The sequence below is a fragment of the Asparagus officinalis genome, chromosome 9 (genome assembly GCF_001876935.1).
Source record: "Asparagus officinalis chromosome 9, Aspof.V1, whole genome shotgun sequence".
In the NCBI taxonomy this organism is placed as follows: Eukaryota; Viridiplantae; Streptophyta; class Magnoliopsida; order Asparagales; family Asparagaceae; genus Asparagus; species Asparagus officinalis.
In genome coordinates this window covers 62210797-62231431 of record NC_033802.1, presented here as the reverse complement: position 1 = coordinate 62231431, position 20635 = coordinate 62210797, and the positions used below count along the sequence as shown (strand labels likewise).

Sequence of the window (20635 nt, the reverse complement as noted above, 5' to 3'; positions counted from 1 at the left end):
CAAATCAGAGTTCATATGACTCATCTAGTCAACCTTTTAAAAGAAAAGGATGAGAAATTTCTTAAACAGAACATATATATATATAAATAATTCATAGATCTTTCGTATGAGATTAATTATCTCTATCCCTATTCCAATAAAATCACACTAACATCTCATGAGATGTTTCAAATCCTTGGAATACCAGAATACATCCGGCAAGATATCTGCATGGAACGGCTTAACAGAGAACAGTTATGGTCCAAACTAAACATTTTGCCTCAAGACATTCAAGATGTTATTAAGGCAAAAGTTGAAGATGACAATATTGTCTCCCTTTTAAAAGAGCACAAGGAACAAACAATTTTTATCACAAATGGTTCTCCCAGATTCACGATAAATATTAATCATCTTCCTGTCTACATCCCGCATCTTGATGTTGGACTTGTCTACGAATTACAAATCGCAAGGGAACCTCCATTCTTCTACAATCCATTAAGACTTAGGGGTCTGCCAGCCATAATCAAGACATCCATCTTTTTGTCTCCAATAACTCTGGCACATCTTCAATTTAGCATTACAGCTACCTTACATGAACGAAGCGGACCTGACTATTTTCCGAGCCTACAAATTTGGGAAATCTCTACATACTATGAAATCATTCCTTGGAGCTCATGGTTTAATGAGGAACGCTATGATACAGGTCTTGATCGTTTTCAGAGTACCATCCGTTAAGCTTTGTTTACGTCTAGGGCCTTTCTGTCCGTGTTCATCCCTTGCTGTTGACAGATTGGGTTTTAAAGTCTTTTTAAGATGCCTAAGCTTCTAAGCTATCCTTGTGTCAAAACCATGACGGTTAAAAATTCATATCTCAAGTCTAAAAATATAAATGTTATTGAAGATTTCACTAATAAATCATCTTTTGAAATCGATAAAGATTTCCTAAGGAAAGATTTTAATTCTTTAAAAAACAAAGAAAAAAAGGAATGGTTTTTTCAAACATATGACAAAAACTTTAGGTCATCCATTAGAACCTTGTATTATGATTTCATGCGAACTAACAAACAAAATATACCTTTTTTCTTATGGTTTGAAGCCATATATTTAGAAGATCTAAAAAACTCTCTTAAACATCTTCCTATTGAAAATAACGCGTTTGTTTTAAAAACAATATCTAATACATGGAAAATAGATGAGAATAAAGAGATAGAATCTTTACATCCACCCTTTGAACCAATAAAGGTAGGAAACGAAGATATTAAAGCTGTCCCTATCACATCTTTAGAACCTTTTGGTTGGGTTCCCTTGCAAAGAGATATTACCCTTGTTGCCGAACAAAATAAGTTCGCCAATATTCACCTTCAGACAATAGGTAAACAAACGGATAGAATTGAAAATATGATTCTTGACATAAAGAAACCTCTTCCTCGTTCAATAGTTACGCCAACTTTTCCATCACAGATTTTTACCAATAATAAACCTTTTAATGATCAAATCCAGGATTTTAATGAAGAATCAACCAAGAGATTAAAAGATATAGAAAAAGGGAAATCTCTTGCTATCAATGTCCTATCTGATCTTGAATCACAATTTGATGATATAACCAACTCTGATCATGATTTTGACAAACCCCTAACAATTCAGAGTATAACAAAACATCCGTATTCTTCCAATAATACAAAGAATTACTATAGGAGACCCACTCCTGCCGATATGCAATTTGAAGATTTTGATAGCCAAAAGATAAGCTTCGATGGTAACTCCCTAGTTGAATGGAACCTTGATGGTTATACTGAATATCAAATAATACATCTGTTACAAGAAATGCTTATATATGCCAATGCATGTAGACAATAAGGTAATCCTGAAAAAGACATTGCTAGTGGCATATGTTCATCCTTTTCCGGTCAATTACAAGGATGGTGGGATCGATATCTTACTGATTCACAAAAACATAATATTTTAAATAGTTATAAAAAATCCCAATATGGTGAACCTATCCTTGATAAGACAGGACATGGGATTAATGATGTTGTCTATACCCTGCTCCTTGCTATATATCATCACTTTATAGGCCTTGTCGATAGCCTTCAAGAAAAAGTCAGGGAACAACTCATAAACTTTAGGTGTAAAACCCTTACAGACTTTAAATGGTACAAAGATGTGTTTTTGTCAAAAATTTACCAACTACATGACTGTAATAATCCCATTTGGAAAGAAAAGTTTATTTCTGGCCTTCCACCTTTATTTGCCGAAAAGGTTAGAACTTCCCTTAAAGAACAATGTAATGGCACCATTCTCTATGATCAAATCCCCTTCGGAGAATTAATCCAAAAGGTCAACACTATTGGTTTAAAACTTTGCAACGATATTAAAATTAAGAATCAATTAAAAAATCAAAACCTTTTAGGTAAAAGAGAATTGGGAGATTTTTGTTACCAATTTGGTTTTCAAATGGACAATCCTAGGATAAAAAACAGTCCTAAGAACTATCGTAAAACAAAATCCAATTATCAAAAAACACAAAATACTAATAAAACTGAAAGAATACCAAGAAAACCTCCTAAAAGAAATTTTAGGAAAAATAATACTACAAAGACTCCTACATGTTATAAATGTAAACAAAAAGGACATTATGCTAATAAATGTTTTCGAAAGGATATGAAAAAGAAGATTAACGAGTTAATATTAAACTCCGATGAATTTACTGAAGAAGAAATTGAAAAACTTATTAATTCTTTAAATCTTATTGATGATAACTCTTCCTCTGATGTTGAGTGCAACAATCTTTGCACTTCTAAAAATAAAAATAGTTCTGAAGATTCATCTATAACATCTTATAGTTCTTCTGAATTAAATACCCTAGATGAACAGGAACATTTTGTTCTTGAGACCATTAATGCCATTACTAATCCTCAAGAAAAAGGGATACAGTTAAAGAAGTACCTTGAGATGATAAAAAAGAATAAGAGTACCTCTTCTACTCTAACCTTTCCATCTAAAAAGGCATCTATTCAAGACCTCAAAAAGGAACAAAAAGATGTCAAAATTCAGCTTAAAAATCTTAAACAAGAATTTTTAACCTTAAAATCTCAAGCAAATAATACAAAATGCCCTAATAATATTGATTCTGTAGAAAAGTATATAAATAAAAAATGGAAATGTGATATTATTCTCAAAATTCAGTCCAGCTTCACTGTCAGAGATACTGCTTTAATTGACACTGGAGCAGACCTAAATTGTATTAGAGAAGGTATTGTTCCCTCTCAATACTTTGAAAAAACAACCCACAACCTTTCTTCTGCATGTGGACATAGTCTTAGTATTGAATATAAACTTTCTGATGTTCATGTTTGCAATCAAGGTTTATGCTTGAAAACATCCTTTATCTTGGTCAAAGACTTACAACAAAGTATTATCCTTGGCACTCCTTTCATTAATCTTCTCAAACCCTTTTCCGTTGATGACAATGACCTTCATTTTCATAGTAATGGGTTCAAATATACTATCAAATTTAACAATGCCCATGAAGAAGCTTATCTTAATCATTTAGTCTCATCTTTATCTTATAAAGAAAAATTCCTTCAAGACATTTCTGATGAGATTAAATTAGAAAAGATTGAAAAACAAATTAATGAAGAAAAATTTACTGAAAGGATAAAACTTTTCCAAGAAAAACTATAAACCTCTTAACAAAGTCTTACAATGGATTCGATATCCTATACCAAATAAACAAGATCTAATGAAGAGGTTACAAGGAACAAGATTATTTTCAAAGTTTGACATGAAATCAGGATTTTGGCAAGTACAAATTGCTGAAGAGGATCGCTATAAAACAGCTTTTACTGTCCCTTTCGGTCATTATGAGTGGAATGTTATGCCTTTTGGCTTAAAAAATGCTCCCTCTGAATTCCAGAAAATAATGAACGAAATTTTTAATCCCTACACCTCTTTCACCATTGTTTACATTGATGATGTTTTTGTTTTTTCTAAAGATATCGACCAACATTGGAAACATCTACATATCTTCTTTAAAATCATTAAAGATAATGGTTTAGTTGTCTCCGCTAGAAAAATAAAACTCTTCCAAACCAAAATACAATTTTTAGGATATTCTATTAACAAAGGTACTATTTCTCCTATCCAAAGAGTCATTGCCTTTGCTGATAAATTTCCTGATGAGATAAAAGACACTAAGCAATTACAAAGATTTCTAGGATGTCTTAATTATGTTTCTGATTTCTATAAAGACCTTGCCTATGATAGGAAAATTCTTAGTGATAGATTAAAAAAGGATTGTACGGAATGGACAGAAAGACATTCTGAAGCGGTCAAAAGGATAAAGACTAAAGTAAAAACTTTGCCTTGTTTATCTCTTCCAGATCCTACAGCTTTTAAAATAGTTGAAACAGATGCATCTGATTTTGGCTACGGGGGGGTTCTTAAGCAAAGAGTTAACAATAAAGATGTTCTAGTAGCCTTTACTTCTGGTGCTTGGAATGACACTCGAAAAAATTATTCAACAATAAAAAAGGAAATGCTTGCTATTGTTCTTTCTATCAATAAATTTTAAAGCGATTTATTAAACCAAAAATTCTTACTCAGAATTGACTGCATGTCTGCCAAATATGTTATCAATAAAGATGTTCAAAACTTAGCATCTAAACAAATATTTGCTAGATGGCAAGCTATCCTTACTGTGTTTGATTTTAATATAGAGTTTATTAAGGGTGATAATAATAATTTACCTGATTTCCTCTCCAGGGATATGGCACTGTCAAAATATCATTACCAAAGGGTCCTCTCACATGAAAAAGAGAGATCTTCTTCTACTCCCTTAACACAAGACAATAAGGGAACATATTCTCAATTTTATCAGAAAACATTGGATAAACTTGTCATCCTCGAAACGTCTGATCAGACGCTTTTACCGATTGAAATGGCAGCAAAATTCCTTCCCAAGGAATATTACTATATTCCGTCCATGTTTGGTAAAACTACCCTCTACTATGAGAAAATTCTTAAAGAAACAGAAAGTGCATTCGCTCATCATAGATACCGAGGTAAAGAATATAGTTACTCTCGGCTAAGAATATATCGTATTATTCCATTAAATGAATGGAACTCATATGGAAATCCCAATGTTCCGAGAAAGTTTAAAGAAAAAACTCTAATTGGTCCCCAACAATACAATTACTGGGACTATCAAGCTGCTTGGGAACATGTTCTGTACATTCAAAATTATCTGGGAAAGCATTCATGGTGGATACGATTTATGAATCAAATGTGTCTACCAAATTGGTTTATTGAAACCTTCTGGGCTAAATTTGGAGCCATCAAAGAAATTATGCCAAAAGAAATCCTTAAAAAACAAGGAAAAAATATATCTCCACTAGATATGCTCCAAATATCTTTGGAATTTGGTCTGCCCTGGATTATGCAATGGGATTGGGATTGTGTTAACGGTACACCATCTTATTTTGCGAGAAGTATTTCTGTAAAATGGTATGATAAATGGAATATTGCAAACTATCTCAATGAAAGAAAAAAACTCTTTGCTCCCAGACTATAGTCCAGAATATGGGATAAAATCAAATCCTAGAAGATCTGATATGAAGGCTATACAAGAAAGTCTTTATGACAAATTTGCGCTACAATATCCAAATGCGAGTGAAGAAAAACTAAAGTCATTAACTTATGATGAAATGCTAATGATACTAGCACCAATGGATACCACGTCCTCTACTTCAGAACCTGCTGAGGCATCAGAGCCTGTTAAAGTAAAAGATGAACCCGCGCTTGAAGATACTCCATGGATAGTGAAGATGGTTTTGACAACAATGGCGATGATTGTTACGGTATTGATCTATGATATACCATTAATTTATGGTAAAATTCGCCATTAACATAAGGTAAAATTCATATATCATTAACTTATGGTAACTACTGATTAATATCAACGGCTTAAACACTAAGTCGATCACACATTGTCCTTTCCAAAAGTTTAAAATATCTAACTTTTATAAATTTCTCTCACAGCTGAATAAAGCAGATAAAATAACTGCCTACGCATTGTTTGCAACTTTGGATTCCTCTTTGGATGCTTAAAGTTGAAGCAATTTTGGTCAAAAAGGCTAAGCTACTAGGTTCTGACAAAATTGATGACGGTGGGACACCCAAGCCTTGTTAAAGTCAAGAAAAGAATCTCTGCACAGAAAAGTCCAAGCCTTGTCAAGGAAGCCTTGAACAGTAAAGTCAAAAAAGGAATCTCTGCATAGTTCCTTAGAAAAAGTCTATAAAAGGAGAAGAAGTTGAAGAGTTCAGGGGAGGCGTTTTGGAGAGTTGAAGTCTTATTCTCTCGAGTGAAATCCCTCCAGTTTCCTCTTTTTAGTTTTAAGTTTTAGTGTGAGTTTGAGTGAAGTTTGCTTTTAATCTTTCTTTTGAGTTTTTTGTGTGCTCTACTACTAGCTCCAGCAGGATCTCCCAGCTTTCGGTTTGTAAGTTTTTAAGTTTGATTTCTTTCCAGTTTGTAAATCTCTTATGTAAAGATATCTAGTTTGCTTCCGTTACTGTTCATTTCCGCCTCTGTTACTGTTCATTACTGTTCACGCTTTTACTGTTCATTTTTACTATTCATTTCTATATTTTCTTCTTTAATTTTGATATGAGCTTTGCTACAGGGACCCAAAATATGGGACCAATAAAAGGGACAAGTGAGGTGTCCCCCTCCTATTGGATAATGAGTTGGCCATCATTAATGATGGCCAATTCATTATCTAATAGGAGGGGGACACCTCACTTGTCTCCTTTATTGGTCCCATATTTTGGGTCCTTAAAGAATTTTTCTTTTGATATACATGTGAACGAAGAAGAAGATATAGCTATAAACAATAGATATATCCTCTCCTTTGTCTACACAATAATCCCCACTAGCTAGCTCTATCGTATCAAGGCTAAACAAGTCCTGGTCACGGTTGGTATCAGAGCCAAGTTAGCCGGTGGAGGAGTCGGCCTGCGGTGGTGAACCAGTAGACCCCGTTAGCCGGTGTATATCCCCGTGAGAAACAACTCACTTTTTGATTCTTGTGCTTGTTCTACAATAAAACAATTGTAGAAATTTGTAGTAAAAAACAACTACAAATTCTGTATGCTTGATTGCTTTTATTTCTTAGCTTTAATTCTAAGCATTTTATTATTTAGCCTTATCGCTTTAATCATAAGCATTACTCTGGTTTTACTGCTTTCTTTGAATTGAATTTTAATTCTCTATATTTTTCTAGTATGATCTAGAATCTCTAGCATTTTCTAGTCCTCTTTCTCTATTCTCTTTTTACTTGCCTTCGTCGCAACTTACACAGCTTTGTTCTGTGTTCATCCGGTGTTGTTGACTGGTGGGGACATTGCGAACTTTTTTAGAGTTCTTCTTATGCTTAATTTTTAGCTTGATCTTTTGCTATCTGCTTAAAGTCTTTTTATCCTTAACTAGTCGTCGCAGTTCACACGGTTTTGCCCGTTAAGCTTTGTTTGCGTCTAGGGCCTTTCTGTCCGTGTTCATCCCTTGCTGTTGACAGGTTGGGTTTTAAAGTCTTTCTTTAGATGCCTAAGTTTCTAAGCTATCTCTCTCCTGACAAAAAGAGTACCTTTGTCAGAACTATGTCAGTTAAAAACTCAGAATCTTTAGATTACGAAAATATTGACCAAACTATTCAAAATTGGAAAATGCCTAAAGTAAGTACTAATGATATTTATTGTAAGGAATGTTTCAAATTAAAAACATCATATCATGTTAAAACCATTGAAAAAACAAAAACAGTAACTTCTCACACAGAGAAATTACAATTACTTACTGATAACGACATTCGAAGAATCACTGAAGATCCCACTCTTAAATTTCTTCATCTTGGCCTTGTTCAAGTATCTATCAGACCCCTTACCAGAAATGGTATTAACACCTCTGTTCTTGTTTGCTTACGAGACGGAAGGTTCTCTGTTTTTACAGACTCTTTAATTGGTCTCATTGAATCAAGTCTGAGCAATGGTCCTATATTCTTCAATGCCTTTCCAAAATTTTCAGTCTCTTTATCAGACCCAGGTATCCTCAAAGTGTTAACTTTAAATCTTCAAACCTCTGGATTTAATATGGATATAAATTCCGAGAATATTGCTTTAACCTATAGGATCTGTTATAAAGCCATGAATACCCTCACACCTTTAGCTAAGGTTAATCCTGAAAAAGGAGCAACTACGTTATTTCTTACCCATGCTAAAAATAATCTAGTTGTACCACGAACTTTAAAATGGAATGAAATTCAACTTCCTTCAGTCTGGAAATTAAGACAAGTCATTGAGCCCTTACCCCCTGAAAATTCTAATCTTCAAAAAATTGTTGAACATCCTAATGGTGATGTCGAGGTTAACTTTTCTTCATTCAGAAAAATTACTCTTGAAGCTAATGAAGAAAAACGTGCCTCAGTTTCCTCTTGTTCGACCCATGGAAAATATTTCCTTAAAAACAAAAAACCAATAGGAATTAAATATAACATGGAGCCAACTGCCATCTATGATGACTCAGATTCATCAGGACTAAGCATTAATGTTATTGAAAACTTTGATAATACACCCCCTTTTGAGATTGATAAAGAATATCTAAGAACCGAATTCAATTCTCCTAAAAACCAACATAAAAGAGAATGGTTTTTTAAAACTTATGAAAAGGACTTTAGATCATCTATTCGAGCCTTATATTATGATTGTATGCGAACCATTAGAAAAAATATACCTTTTTTCCTATGGTATGAGTTTGTTTACATTGAAGATCAAAAGAATTCTCTTAAACATTTACCTACTGAAAACCAAGTCTACATGTTAAAAAAGATCTCGAATACATGGAAGACAGAAAAAGATAAAGAAATCGAATCCTTACATCCTCCTCTTGAACCAATAAAATTCAGTAAAGGAAAAGAAGAAGTCAAAGCTACTCCTATAAAAACTCTCGAGCCAAGTTCCAACACAGCTAGACAAGAACATATCTCTCTGGTTATTGAACAAAATAATTTTACTAACATTAATCTTCAAACAATAGGTAAACAAACTGATAGGATTGAAAATATGCTTCTTGACATGAAAAAGCCTATCATCAACCAGATATCTATGCCACCTTTTGCCCCTTAGGCTTTCACTGAGAATATCAAATTAGGAAATAATAAACCTTTTAAACTAAGTGAAAAAATGAGTAATCTTACTGAAGAATTAACTAAGAGACTAAAAGACCTATCTTTAAATAGATCTCCTACTATCAATGTTTTGTCTGAATATGAGACTCGCTTAAATAATACAATTGAATATTCGACTGATTATAATGAAACCATACAAACCATTAGAAAGCAACCCTCTAGCTCCAAAAATTACTATAGAAGACCCACTCCTGCTGATATGCAATTTGAAGAAATATCTAATAATCATAAGGCAAATTTTGATGGGAATTCTCTTGTTGAGTGGAATCTTGATGGTTTTACTGAATACCAGATTATACATCTCTTACAAGAAATGCTTATTTATGCTAATGCTTGTAGACAGCATGGCAATTCTGAAAAGGACATTGCTAGCAGAATATGTTCTTCCTTTTCCGGTCAATTGCAGGGATGGTGGGATCACTATCTTACCCCAACAGATAAAAATAACATTCTAAATAATTATAAACAAAACCAATTAGGAGAACTGATTCGCGATGTGAATGGTAATTTTATTAGTGATGCTGTTTACACCTTACTCCTTTCCATTTACCATCACTTCATTGGCTTAGCTAATAGCCTTCAAAATAAAGTTAGAAAACAACTCATGAACTTTAGGTGCAAGACCCTTACAGACTTTAGATGGTACAAAGATGTCTTCCTTTCTAAGGTCTACCAATTACATGATTGTAATAACCCCATTTGGAAAGAAAAATTTATTTCCGGTCTTCCTCAATTATTTGCTGAAAGAATAAGAGATTCCATTAAAGAGCAAAGTAATGGAAGTATACCTTATGATCAAATTCCGTTTGGAGAACTAATTCAAAGGGTTAATACCGTTGGCCTAAAACTTTGTAATGATGTTAAAATTAATAATCAATTAAGAAATAAAAACCTGTTAGGAAAAAGGGAATTAGGAGATTTTTGTTACCAATTTGGGTTTCAAATGGAAAATCCAAGAATAAGAAATTATAAAAAACGACAGAAACCAAGAAATAATTGGAAAGAAGAAAAAACACCTCCTAAAAGAAAGACTAGAACAAATAATACTAAAAATCCCACTTGTTATAAATGCAAAAAGAAAGGACACTATGCCAATAAATGTCCACAAAAAGATCTAAAAACCAAGGTCAATGAACTTTTAATAGACTCCAAAGAATTCACTACGGAAGAAATTGATCAGTTTAATTTGAGGATTAGTGATGATGATTCCTCAGATCACGAAGATTTATGTAATAATCTTTGCACTTGTTTCAACTATGATGATTCCTCAGATCACGAAGATTTATGTAATAATCTTTGCACTTGTTTCAACTTTTCTGAAAGCTCTTCGGAAACTTCTCTTTGCACTTGTTTCAACTTTTCTGAAAGCTCTTCGGAAACTTCCCAGATAAACACTTTGAGCGAACACAAACAATTTATTCTTGACACCATAGATGCTATTACTGATCCGCAAGAGAAAAGAACTCAATTAACTAAGTATCTTGAAATGACCAAAAATAAGGGAAAAAATCTAACAAAAGCTCTTGAAGAAAAGAAAGAAAATGAATATTATACTTTCTCTGAAATCATAAACAGAATTCAAAATGAGAAAAAACTTGAGAATAAAGTAAATCTTGAAGAACTTCAGAAGGAACAAGGAAATTTAAAAATAGAACTTTTTCAATTAAAACAAAAAATAAAAATCTTAGAAACTTACCTAGAAAATAAAATCATAGAAGCATCTGATAGTTTCAAAAATATAAAAAATTTTGAACATGAGGAAGATTCTGATGATAATGAATTTATAAATTCTATAGAAAAATATGTCGAGAAAAAATTCTGATGATAATGAATTTATAAATTCTATAGAAAAATATGTCGAGAAAAAATGGAGATGTAATATCACACTTAACATTATGGACGAATACTCTGTCCAACACACAGCTCTTATTGACACTGGAGCATATGTAAATTGCATTAGAGAAGATCTTATTCCTCTGAGATTTTATGAGAAAACATCTCATCTTGTTAGTGCTGCAAATGGACAATCTCTCAAAGCCCGATATAAACTCACTAATGTTTACATTTGCAATGATGGTCAAAATATTAAAACCTCTTTTGTTCTTTTCAAAGACCTCAAGCAAGGTATTATTCTAGGAACTCCTTTTATCAATAATCTTAAGCCTTTTATTATAGACTCTCATGGAATACATACACAGGCTAGAGACCCTAATTAATATCTCTTTTTGGTTTAATAAGGAACCAGAAGATATGTTAGTTAACGACCTATTTTCTGCATTACAATTTAAAGAGAAATTCATAAATGTTCTTTCTAATACTGAAGACAAAGATTGCCCAAACTCTTTTAACACAAAGATTCTTAACAACAAGGGGTATATTCGTCTTTCATATATTAAAGAATTTTCTCGTATTCCTTATGATAATAGATATTTTGACATACCAGTACGTATGAATGATGATCTTCTGGCCGCCTGCAGAGAAGAAATTGAAATACTTATCAAAGACAATTTAATAAAAGTTGATTATGACACATGCTGTTCGGACCCTGACTCTGAACATGGAGTTGCTAGTCAAATTATTGATTACAAGAGCTCAAATAATTTGGTCTGGGTTAATTATCAAGTACCAGAATATCAAATTGAAAATATTATACATGGTAGAATATTCTCAAAGTTTTATATCAAAATGGGTTTTTGGCAAATGCAGATCTTAGAAAAAAATCGATGGAAAACTGTTCTCATCCTACCTTTCTCTTTCTATACTTGGAGGAGACGGCCGCCAGGCTTTACTCACTTTCAACAAAAATATTTAAAATTTTTAGAACAATATCTTCATGAATGTAGAGAATTTATCATCTTGTTACCTACTGTGATAATTCTCTTTTCAAAAAATTTTGAAGAACATTGGAAACAATTAGAGTTATTCTTCCGCTATTTTAATGAAATATTAATTTCAAATATACATTTTCGAACATTTTGCAGGAAAAAGATGACTCATCAAGCTTTAATATTACAGGCTAAAGGAAAATCTCATTGCTTAGATCCAGCATCTCCTTCAAAAAGGACCAAATACTTTTATGATCCAGGATTAAAATATCCTGATTATATGCTTGTTAATAATCTGTGGAACAGCATTTGCGATCAAGAAAAACGACAAATCAGAGTTCATATGACTCATCTAGTCAACCTTTTAAAAGAAAAGGATGAGAAATTTCTTAAACAGAACAACCAGCTGAAAGAAAGATTCATAGATCTTTCGTATGAGATTAATTATCTCTATCCCTATTCCAATAAAATTACACTAACATCTCATGAGATGTTTCAAATCCTCGGAATACCAGAATACATTCGGCAAGATATTTGTACGGAACGGCTTAACAGAGAGCAGTTATGGTCCAAACTAAACAATTTGCCTCAAGACATTCAAGATATTATTAAGGCAAAAGTTGAAGATGACAATATTGTCTCCCTGTTAAAAGAACACAAGGAACAAACAATTTTTATCACAAATGGTTCTCCCAGGTTCACGATAAATATTAATCATCTTCCTGTCTACATCCCGCATCTTGATGCTGGACTTGTCTACGAATTACAAATCGCAAGAGAACCTCCATTCTTCTACAATCCATTAAGGCTTAGGGGTCTGCCAGCCATGATCAAGACAGCCATCTTTTTATCTCCAATAACATTGGCACATCTTCAATTCAACATTACAGCTACCTTACATGAACGAAGCGGACCTGACTATTTTCCTAGCTTACAGATTTGGGAAATCTCTACATTCTATGACATCCTCCCTTGGAGTTCATGGTTTAAAGAGGAACGCTATGATACAGGCCTCGATCGTTTTCAAAGTACCATCCGTTTCTACCAAAAACTTGAAACTTTATTCGATGATTATTCCTACTTTATGACTGATGGGCTCAGAATCATCTGCACTGACATTTGCATGGGGGAAACCTCACATCACAGAGCTACAAAGGCAGTCATCGATAAATGGATGACCAATCCACCCATTGGGCCAGAAACTAAAGAAGCTTATGATGTCTTTATGGGTGCAAAACAATATCGAGAAGAACAATATCAAGAGGAAGCCGTCTCTTCGAATAACGCATCAATTGACAGCGATTTGGTCGAGGAGATAACACATAGATGGGATGATCTATGATATGGTAAAATTCGCCATTAACATATGGTAAAATTCATATACCATTAACTTATGGTAACTACTGATTAATATCAACGGCTTAAACACTAAGTCGATCACACATTGCCTTTCCCAAAAGTTTAAAATATCTAACTTTTATAATTTTCTTCCACAGCTAAAAAAAGCAGCTTGTAAATAAAATAACTACCTACGCACAGTTTGCAGCTTTGGATTCCTCTTTGGATGCTTAAGGATGAAGCAATTTTAGTCAAAAAGGCTACGCTACTAGGTTCTGACAAAATTGAAGAAGGTGGGACACCCTTGCCTTGTCTTGTCAAGTAAAGAATCTCTGCACAGAAAAGTCCAAGCCTTGTCAAAGAAGCCTTTAAATCTCTGCACAGTAAAGTCAAAAAAGGAATCTCTTCATAGTTCCTTAGAAAGTCTATAAAAGGCTATATATATATATATATATACATATATATATATATATATACAGAAGATTTCCCATGCGCACTGATGCGTACGCTTCAGCTCCGTTCTCGTCAAAAGCAAGGTGTTTTCTGAAAAAAAACACCCGACAAAAGCAATCACGAATCTCGAGCTCGTGTTTGTTAAAGCAGGGGTTTTTTGAAAAATTAGCGATGACGAAATCAAAAAGCACACAGCGCATTGAATCAGTTCTCGAGCTCGTGACCCCTCTCCGACTTCCCCCATTTCTCCCAAAATCACAGCTTCAGCCAGCGAATTGAATCAGCCGACTTCCCCCATTTCTCCTCCTCCGTCAAGTTCCCCAACTCCGCCCACCACGAAAGCAGCATTGCCGCCGACAAAAACCGATCTTCCTTCGAGCTCGAGCGCTCTCTCGAGATCCCCATTTCTCCTCCTCCATCAAGCCACCTCCTTCCGAGAAAATATCTGTAACCGTATTCGTTAGGATACATATATGTTTACTCAAATCTATAACCAATAGGATATGGTTACGAATATGGTTTTGTAATGAAATATCTGTATCGTATCCGAAAATATCCGAATACATATTGGTCATACTCTTACTATAGTTTCGATTATTAGATTATGGATTTGTGGTTAATTTTGATGATCAAGATGTCTAATCTTAGCTTTTCAATCATAATGAACATATTAACGAACTCTTTTTGTATCACATGAATATATTTTTCTAAATACTATTTAGTTTTCTCATATCCTTTTTGTATCCGCATGCATATCCGTTTATATATCCGCATCTATATCCGTAACCGTATCCGATTTTGGCGGATATGGATATGAATTTTTCTTACCGACGTATATCCGTATCCGTATCCGAGATGGAGATGGGTAAGCGGATATGGATATGATAAGTGCCATATCCGAGCCGTATCCGCTCCGTTAACACCCCTGACTCATTTCTCCTCCTCCATCAAGCCACCTCCTTCCCCCAACTCAGGTAAGGATCACGGCCATCCATTCCCAGCTCGTTATAGGTTTTGATTAGGGTTTTTTTTGTTTTTTTTTTTTTTGATTTCAGGCGTTTCAGCGTCCTCTCCCCAACTCCGGCTCCAAGTCACCGCGGGCGAGCTCGTGGTCGAGGGTACAGAGCTCTGTCGGTCTTTTTTTAGGAATCAATCTATAATCCTGGAAAATTTGTTCTCTTGGTACAGATGCTTTTGATCTCTGTGCTTTTTGACTCTTGATATTATTAGCAGTGAGTAAATTTGTTCTCTTTTATACTTAGAGAAGAGAGTTTTTGTACAAATAAACCACCTGAGCACGAAAGACTCAAAAAATTTACTCTGGAGTCTATCGGCAACAATAGAACTACATGAGTTCTATCACAATTTGGCGATAATACAGACGGTCTATCCACAATTAACCCTAGCTTTTGGACATATTTGTTATTTTGTCTCTCACCTGCCTTGATCCAAAGCATCATGAAGTACAGTTTCAATTTGTTGAGATACAAAAAAAACCTTGCTAGTCCTATATAATATGGTGCACCTTAAGCCTATGCTTGATTCTTCACACCCGTTTAATTACCACTTATAATAATAGAAAATAGGGCTTTCCTATAAAGCTAGTGTCCACTTGTCAAATTACATTATTACATAAAATCCACCAATGAATTATTCATAAAAATGTTCTGAAAGTAATTTGGATTATTTTTTTCTTCATTATTGTTCTACAGTTGAGAGATTAATGTCTTAATCACCCACATCAAAATTAAACCTGTTAGTATGCAATACTTGCTGCATCTTAATCTGCATATATTTTTAACATGGTTAATTACAGAATGGATAACTTGGGCACTGAAGCTAATGAAGTAAACTTGGACGACGATGATTTGATATATGCTCCTCAAGTTTCAGATGAGTTGAGGCCAAAAAAAGGGCAAGAATTTGACACAATAGATGATGTTTTGACATTCTATAATGCTTATGCTAAAGCAGCTGGGTTTAGTGTAAGGTCTTGGACTACTCAGAAAGAGCCGGGAAGTTGTGAAATAAGAAGGAAGGAGTATGTTTGTTTTAAACAAGGAAAATCTTTAAAAATCACGGATGTTGGAAAAAAAAGACGTCGGGGAAGCTTAGCTGAGGATTGTACTGCCAAAATTGCTGTTTTGAAATCAAACTTCGGAAAATACATTGTTACTATTTTTAATGAGGAGCACAGTCACCCACTATCAACACCATCAAAGGTTCATCTTTTGAGATCCCATCGTAACGTTTCAGCCGCAACAAGGTCTCTAACTAAACAGTTATCCATGGTGAATATACCTCAGCATCAACAATTCAGTTTTCTTAGAGTACAATCAGGAGGTATAGAAAATATTGGGTGCACTCAAAGAGATTTGTATAATCATGAAAGAGATATACGGGCTGATTTGAAGGGGCATGATGGTGAAATATTTTATGAATATTTAAAATTAGAACAAGGAAAGAATCCCGCATTTACTTTTCAAATTGAGGCCGATGAGGAACAAAAGATTACTCATTGTTTTTGGTCCGATGCAAGATCAAGGCGGGCTTACAAATTTTTCGGTGATGTTGTAATCTTTGATACTACTTACAACACTAATCGTTATGGCCTTATATTTGCACCAATAATAGGGGTTAATAATCATGGTCAAACAATTGTTTTTGCTTGTGGATTTTTGAATCATGAGAGCGTTGATGATTTTGTGTGGTTATTTAATCAATTTTTGGAAAGTATGCCTGGTGGTGCCTCGAAGATGATTATTACCGATCAAGACCCAGCGATGACTAAGGCATTCCCTCTTGTTCTTCCAAATGCTTTTCATAGGTATTATAGTTTGTGTATATTATTAAAAATATTTATATGCATAGTCTTTCTTTTAACACTTTATTTAATTCTTTTTGACAGGTATTGTAGTTGGCATATATTAATGAAGTTTTCTGAGAAAATTGATGCAGTGAAGTATAGTATTTATAAAAGTGAGTTCTCGGCTTGCATTTGGAAATCAGAGACTCCTGAAGAATTTGATTTACAATGGGAAAGTCTGATTAAGAAAAGTGGGTTAGAAGGAAACAAGTGGTTGCAAGACCAATATGAACTTCGGTCAAGATGGATTTCTGCATATGTTAATCACATTTTCTCAGCAGACATGTCAAGTAGCCAACGAGCAGAAAGTGGACATGCATTTTTCAAGAAATTTGTTTCGAAGAATAATTCATTGGTGGATTTTATGATACAGTTTGGCAGGTGACTAGTGCGCCAACGTCACGAGGAGTTGATGGCCGATCACAAAGGCTTGATTGAGAAACCTAAACTTAGAATAAATCATGACTTTTTGGAGCAAATGGTTGATATTTACACTAATGAGGTGTATTTCAAGTTTGAGGCTGACGTGTGTGACAGCTTTAACTACAAGTTGCAGTTTGTTAGGGAAACCGACAATCGCCGTGTGTATCAAATTCAAAGAAAGAATCTCGCAACAAGCAAAGTCCGCGAAATCGTTTACGACAAGGACTTGGATTTGGTTTCTTGTAGTTGTAAAAAGTTTGAAAGCGCCGGAATCGTATGTACTCACATTATCTCCTACTTGATGAAATTTGATGCTGAAATATTGCCCGATAAATACATCTTAAAGAGGTGGACTAAGTCTGCAAAATCGGGGATAGTGGTTGATGATAAAGGTATGCAGATAAACCCTGACAATTCTTATCTTTTAACACGGAGTTAATTTATCCAATCATCTTTGGAATTAGTTGACAAGTCCCTTGTATGTGAAGAAACGAGGAAGATGTTTACCGATGGAGTGTGTATCATTAATGAGCAAATCGAGGCCGCACGGTTGCAAAGAGCTTCACCGAGAAATTAGGAATTAGTTATAGACTTACTATGACTAACACACAAAATGCACTTGTGCATATTGTGTATCCTTTTTCCCTTTCTTCATGGCTAAGATATTCTTGCTAACAATGAAATTAGTCAAGATATAACAGCATAACTAATGTATTGACTTTGATGTGATCATTCTTAGGAATATGGAGGACACAGAAATTCGGATTTGAAGTTGACAAAATCTTTGTGCAGTTCTGGTTATTCGGAAATTTGATGTGATCATTCTCAGGAACATGTCATACAGTGATATTATGTTGACAAAATCTTGCTTTTGCTTAGCTATCTTGTATGTGGGGAGTGCAATGAAGTTGATATGGGAACCAAGTTGAAGTTGTGTATTTTGCCTTATTTAATGAAGTTGTGTTTTGTATGTCGTAAAGGACAAGTTATCTTTTGCATGTTGTAAAGGAAGAGTCAATGTTGCTGTTGGTCACCCTATTCCTGAGAGTTTTGAAGAGCAAATGAAGCTGGCTACGGCTGCGGCTAAAGCCATCATGTTTATGTATGTTTAACTTGTTCATCTGTATGTTTATGTATGTTTCCCCCCTTTCTATTTGTTGGAAGTGTGAAGATTTCCTGGTGATATGCTTCTTCAAGCCATCATGTTTTCGTGCATTTGCTAGGCTAATTATGCTCTCTTACCTACATACTATAATAATTATGCATCGAGGTATTGGAGTTCTGTCAATCTACCAGCCAAATAATTCTCTGGGTACTGAGTATATACAAGTTCCAATACATCTCCCACCTAATAATGTATGTAAGCCAACTAACTCCTGCATTCTGCATATGCCAACAAATTAAACCCCACATTGCATATAGCAATTCTAAAAGGCTTGCTGTTTTCCCTATAAAGACCCTTCTTCAATGGTTATCTGCAAACAAATGATGACATGCATCTTTACCACATTGGTTATCTGCAAACAAATTAAACCCCACATCATATGCGGAACAAGAGACTCTCCTATACCAGGTTCAGGAGACTCTTCGTTTATTACATCATATGTTATTCACAAGTCCTTGATGAACACAAGCAGAGACTCTCCTATACTAGGTAAAGTTAAAATAAATATCAACTATTATGTCACATCTTAGCAAGATAGGATATTCGAACAAATTTTGAAAACAGACCCATCACATACCTATTACAAAAATATTCTTAAAAGATGACATGTTCTGAAAATATATGTTCTAAAAAATATGTTCTGAAAAATGACAAGTCCAAAATATAAGATGCATAAATATTACATCACATAACTTACAAATCCCATCACATACCTTTTACAATGGAAAAGCTAACAAATACTGCAACGATACATCCTACAAACACAAATATTATAAACATTGAACCTAATGCAAAAATATAGATCGGGGAAATAACAATTTCCCTAAAATTTTCCTTGTCCTTATCTTTATTATGCATATCCGGAAATATTTGTTGTTGAAATTGAAGTGGTGTCTGGTTTTTCCTTGTCCTTATCTTTATTATGCATATCCGGAAATATTTGTTGTTGAAATTGAAGTGGTGTCTGGACAGGCCTTGAGCTGGATGCTGAATCACGATCGATGGTGTGCTTCTCCCATTCACTCAAAGCCTCTTCGTACGTTGCAAACCCTTTGTAGGAGGCATTTGGAAATTTATCAACAGCGAATTTACATTCCTCCCAATTATCAAAAATGCCACATTGTCGACCTCTCTTCACAATATAGAAACGCTTTCTTGCCATGGATAACCTGCGTCAAATAGAGCTTCAACGAGAGTAGATGAGCATATGGTCTCACTAAGATACGTATTAGTGCAAGCTCTTTGGCCTTTGTACTCCTACTTGGATTGTTGGGATTGTTTGATATTTAGAACAAGATTGCGCTTACTTTTATCAGTACATTGCAGAATTAACCTACCATATCAGTGCAAGCCCAGTTGTTATTGTTTGTCTCTGCCTCATAAGATATTTTTGTGACATGCCGACTGTCAAGATTCTTATAAGGTTATCGAGCTTCTCTATTATTGAACTCAGTTGTCAACAACTTGATACCCTAGCTAATAATATGAAGCTTTAATACCAGTTTGTTGTGAAAAAATCGACATAAACACAAAATTTAAAGAAAATTATGTGACTAGAAGAAACAGAGATTTGAGTGCTTTGACACTAGAGGCATGTATCAAAATATCTAATTGTACTTAGTAGTCTCTTAATCCCTAATTGACACTAGAGGCCTGTATCAAAATTATGGGACTAGAAGAAACCAGCGATTTGTGTGGAATTGCTTTTGTACTTAAATCCCTAATTGTACTTAGTAATCTCTTAATCAAAATATCTCAAAGAATAACCAGAATAACTAGAAGAAAATTATAGTATGATTTCAGAAGAGTATGGGCTCTTATTGTAGATACATGAAACTCCTAATTGGCCCTTACTTATTAATGCAAATAACCCTCTTAGTACGTTAATTCCAACAGATCTAAGCAAAATCATGCGATGATTCAGATCTATGATGAGAAAATAACCAGATCTAACAAATTTTCCAGGATTATAGATTGATTCCTAAAAAAAAAGACCGACAGAGCTCTGTACCTTCGACCACGAGCTCGTCCGCGGTGACTTGGAGCCGGAGTTGGGGAGAGGACGATGAAACGCCTGAAATCAAAAAAAAATCAAAAAAAAAAACCCTAATCAAAACCTGTAACGAGCTGGGATGGATGGTCGTGATCCTTACCTGAGTTGGGGGAAGGAGGTGGCTTGATGGAGGAGGAGAAATGAGGATTTCGAGAGAGCGCTCGAGCTCGAAGGAAGATCGGTTTTTGTCGGCGGCGATGCTGCTTTCGTGGTGGGCGGAGTTGGGGAACTTGACGGAGGAGGAGAAATGGGGGAAGTCGGCTGATTCAATTCGCTGGCTGAAGCTGTGATTTTGGGAGA

The 20635-nt window shown here is 34.5% G+C and overlaps 1 protein-coding gene across 1 annotated transcript; it reads left to right on the top strand.

The window, feature by feature from the left end:
• On the top strand, window positions 15646–17079 carry LOC109823519 (protein FAR1-RELATED SEQUENCE 5-like). Its single transcript, XM_020389800.1, has 2 exons — window positions 15646–16655; window positions 16737–17079. Exons 1-2 carry the CDS (start codon window positions 15646–15648, stop codon window positions 17077–17079), a joined length of 1353 nt encoding a protein of 450 aa, XP_020245389.1.